This window comes from Cynocephalus volans, chromosome 15 (assembly GCF_027409185.1).
Source record: "Cynocephalus volans isolate mCynVol1 chromosome 15, mCynVol1.pri, whole genome shotgun sequence".
Classification (NCBI taxonomy): domain Eukaryota; kingdom Metazoa; phylum Chordata; class Mammalia; order Dermoptera; family Cynocephalidae; genus Cynocephalus; species Cynocephalus volans.
The window spans coordinates 94,986,117-94,989,600 of record NC_084474.1 but is presented as its reverse complement, the minus strand read 5'-3'; the positions used below and the strand labels follow the sequence as shown (position 1 = coordinate 94,989,600).

General features: G+C 62.1%; 1 protein-coding gene across 1 annotated transcript; it reads right to left on the bottom strand.

The window, feature by feature from the left end:
* PSCA (prostate stem cell antigen) lies at window positions 1-3,196 on the bottom strand. The gene is made up of 4 exons (XM_063079287.1): window positions 3,145-3,196; window positions 1,828-1,935; window positions 1,092-1,339; window positions 1-138 (listed from the first exon to the last, which is right to left on the bottom strand). The coding sequence occupies exons 1-4, from the start codon at window positions 3,194-3,196 to the stop codon at window positions 1-3; spliced, it is 546 nt and encodes a 181-aa protein (XP_062935357.1).
* Between the last annotated feature and the right edge of the window lie 288 nt (window positions 3,197-3,484).

Sequence of the window (3,484 nt, the reverse complement as noted above, 5' to 3'; positions counted from 1 at the left end):
TCAGAAGGGCTTTTCCAGGAATGAGAGAAGTAAGGTGGGCAGCACGCTCCCGTAGGCCCCTGAGCTCCACATGCACAGGATGCTGACATGGGCATAGAATTGCCCCAGAAGGAGCCCCAGGAGGTGTGATGGGGCACCCTGGAGAGGGGTTGGGGTGAGGGGAGGCTGGCCTGTCACTGGGGACCCTTTCATGGCAGTTGAATGTTTTACTGTGGGCATGTAGCTCTTGCAACAAACAAATCATTTTTGAAAAGTAGAGGGGCTACATCAAGCTGAAGGGAGGGGTGGGGAGCTCAGATGGCAGCAGCCCCTACCACCCGAACCCTCCCTTTCCTGTGAATCTTCTGAGCTCATCCTCATAGCAGCGGTGGTCACAGATGAGCACCTAAGGCTCAGAGAGGTTCGGTAATGTGCTCAAGGCTGCACAGCAAGTTCTGGGAGTCCTGGGGGAGGCCAATCCTCCTTCTGTGAGGACGTTTTCCCTTCCAGGTGCCCTACATTTGCTCCTGCTGAGGCCAGAGCTCCAGCCCACGTAGTCAAGGGCACGTCCACAGCCACAGCCACAGCCCTGGGCCCCGACCCCGACCTGGACCCAGTGGCATGCGAGGACAGAGGCCCTCTCCAGCTTACCCAATGGGCATTTATTAAAGGCCTACTATATGCTGAGGCTGCTGCTAAGGGACCCCCATGAGCACGGGGGCTGGGCCCCCCTGAGGGCTTGCCCCTGCTGGGAATGGGGGCATCAGGGACCACATCTGGCTCAGCTCATGGAGGGGCGGGGAGGGAAGGCTTCCTGGAGGAAGAGATGCCTGAGCAGAGGGTTAGGGCTGGGTCTGAATATTGGGCGGTGGAAACAGCAGCAGCTTGAGGCCTGGGTGTTGAAGGGTCAGTCTGCAAGCTGTTCCGTGTCACTAGAGCCCAGCCTTCCAGGCACGCAGGAGCTAGACAGGACTTCTTGAGGGAGCCAGGGGAGGACCATATGGGCAGTGCAGCATGGCCAGACCTGTATTAGGACACACCCTCAGGGACCAGGAGGGACCCCATCTGGGCCGGGCGTGTGAGGAGTGGTCCAGGGACCTGGGCACCATTGCCTGGTTTGGGCGGCAGCGGGGCCCTCCTGGAGGCGACAACTGATCTGGGCCCCAAAGCAGCAGGCCACCAAGTGCGACGAGCAGCACGAGGGTGGCTATGGCTGGCTGCAGGGCATGCGCCCCGCTGGCGTTGCACAGGTCCGTGGAGCAGCACGTGATGTTCTTCTTGCCCAGGTAGTAGTCCTGCCAGTCTTCCACGCAGTGCGAGCTGCAGCCCTTGCTGATGATGGTCAGGAAGCCAATAGCACCTGGTGGGGCATGGGGTCCGCTGGGCTAGGGCCAGGTCCAGATGCCCACCCACCTGGCCATGCCCCAGGCCCCCTCCTGTGCCCACTCGACAGCTCTAGAGTGACCCTGGCTGGCCTCAAAACAAGGGCAGTGTGAGGGCAGGGACCCGGTGTCTCTTACGTGCAAATGCCCAGGGCAGCTGGCCCTCCTGCTGAGCACCAGAAATGACTAATGAGTGAGTAAATTTCAGGGATGGGCGGACAGATGGATGGATGGATGGAGGAGGGTAGAGGTGGGGGGATAGGGCATGTCTGATGGGTGACGGGTGGGGGACACGGAGGTAGAGGCGGTGGAGGGTGGTGGTTGGAAAGCGGAATGCGTAGGTGTGGATGAGTGGACTAGTGGGCAGAGGGGCAGAAGCATGGCCAGCTCAGTGGCAGAGGCCTACACCTGGGGTGTCTCATCTCTTCCAGTGGGGGAGGGTGGCGCGGGGGCAGCGGGCACTCACGGATGCGCTCGGTCCAGCACTGGGTCTCGTTCTGGGTGCAGTTCTGCACGTGCCGGCAGTGCGTGTTGCTCACCTGGGTCTTGCAGGAGTAGCACTGCAGGGCCGCGCCTGTGGGGAGGGGGGATCGGGGCTCAGAGGCTGCCCAGCCCACCCTCCCGTGGGCAGGGAGCTGCCAGCAGGAGGCCCACCAGCCTCACTTGCTCCTTGGCCAGAGGGAGCGTGGAGAGGACGGGAGCATGCCAAGGGGCAGGGCACCCCTTCACGGGAAGTCCACCCAGGAAAAGCTTCTCTGCACCCTTCCCGTCCTGGCACCTAAAGTCTGCCCTCTGCACCCCAGCATACCGCTTAGGGTTTTAATGCTTTGTTAGAAAGCACCTGCTCCTGAGAGGGAAGGGGTGACTGGCCCCAGGAACCACGGAGGTAGATGACACCCTTTCCTGACTTCCCCATGCCATTGGGCATTGAGGCCCACTGGCTTTGTCCCTCGGCAGCCTGTCCAAGCTCAGCCTGGCCTCTCTGACCTGCTCAGGCCTCCTGGGAACCGTGTGGCCACGGGTGGGCCCCGGGGTGGGGTTCTGTTCTCTCTGGGGATGGTGGGTCCAGCTGCTGGGTTGTCATGACGATTATATTTCCTCCCTCAAAATGAGAGTAAAGCTGGGATCCAAGTTACTCCCCTGACCCCAGGGCCTGTCTTCAGTATGCACTCCCAACCCCGCCCTTTATGTCCCCAGAACATTGCCCTGTTTAGTTCCCCAGTGACCTTTGGGGCAGTTTGCGTGATCCCCTCTTTGTGAGAGCTTTAGTGACTGACCCAGGGACCCTCGGCCAAGAGGGACCCAGCCAGAACAGAGCAGCATGAGCAGCAACCCCTGCCCCGCAAGGGACTCTTGCTGGAGGCAGCAGAAACCAGGGCTTGGCCAGCGGAGTAGGCCCTCGGGTGCTCTCAGGACCCCCTCCCTTGTTCTGTTTTTCCCTCCTTCCCTCTGGGTGCTTCTTAGATCAAGGCTTTTTGCTCTGTGCCTCCTGGCTGTTTGTCAGCTTCTCTGTCCATCTGTCCATCTGTCTGAGTGCCCCTGCAGGAGCGGGGCCCTGCCCCTTGGCAGCGAAGGACAGTAGCCTGTGCTGCCCCTTCGAGCCCGCCCCTCAGGGGAGAGATGCAGGGAACAAATCACCATACCCTGGGCATGCGGAGAGCTGCCCTGGACGGGAGCCCCTCCTTCCTGCTGCTGCCCACCCCCCATTTGCCCCTGTGGGTCCCCTTCAGGCCTCCCTCACTCACCCTGCCCCCAGCCCTGCCCCTGGATGGTGGAGACTCACCTGGCTGCAGGGCCAAGACAGAGGCCAGCAGGGTCAGGAGGACAGCCTTCATGGTCGCAGGTGGGCAGCAGTGGAGCGGGCCTCATGGTGGCTTTATATGGCTTCAGCTGCAGGGAGGCTGTGCCTCCCACGGTCAACACCGACGGGCTCCCTGGAGCCAGTGAGGGCGCGAGGGCTGGGCAGATCCCAGTCTCGGGCTGAGGCTGACCCCAGGCTGCACCCTCCCGCTGCCTTTGTCCTTCCTTCTGCCGCTGGGAGGGCAGAGCCTGCCCAGGGCATTTCTCAGCCACCTCTGGGCCCCCAGACCGCACCTCCCCCACCTCACAGAGAGGGGCCAGAC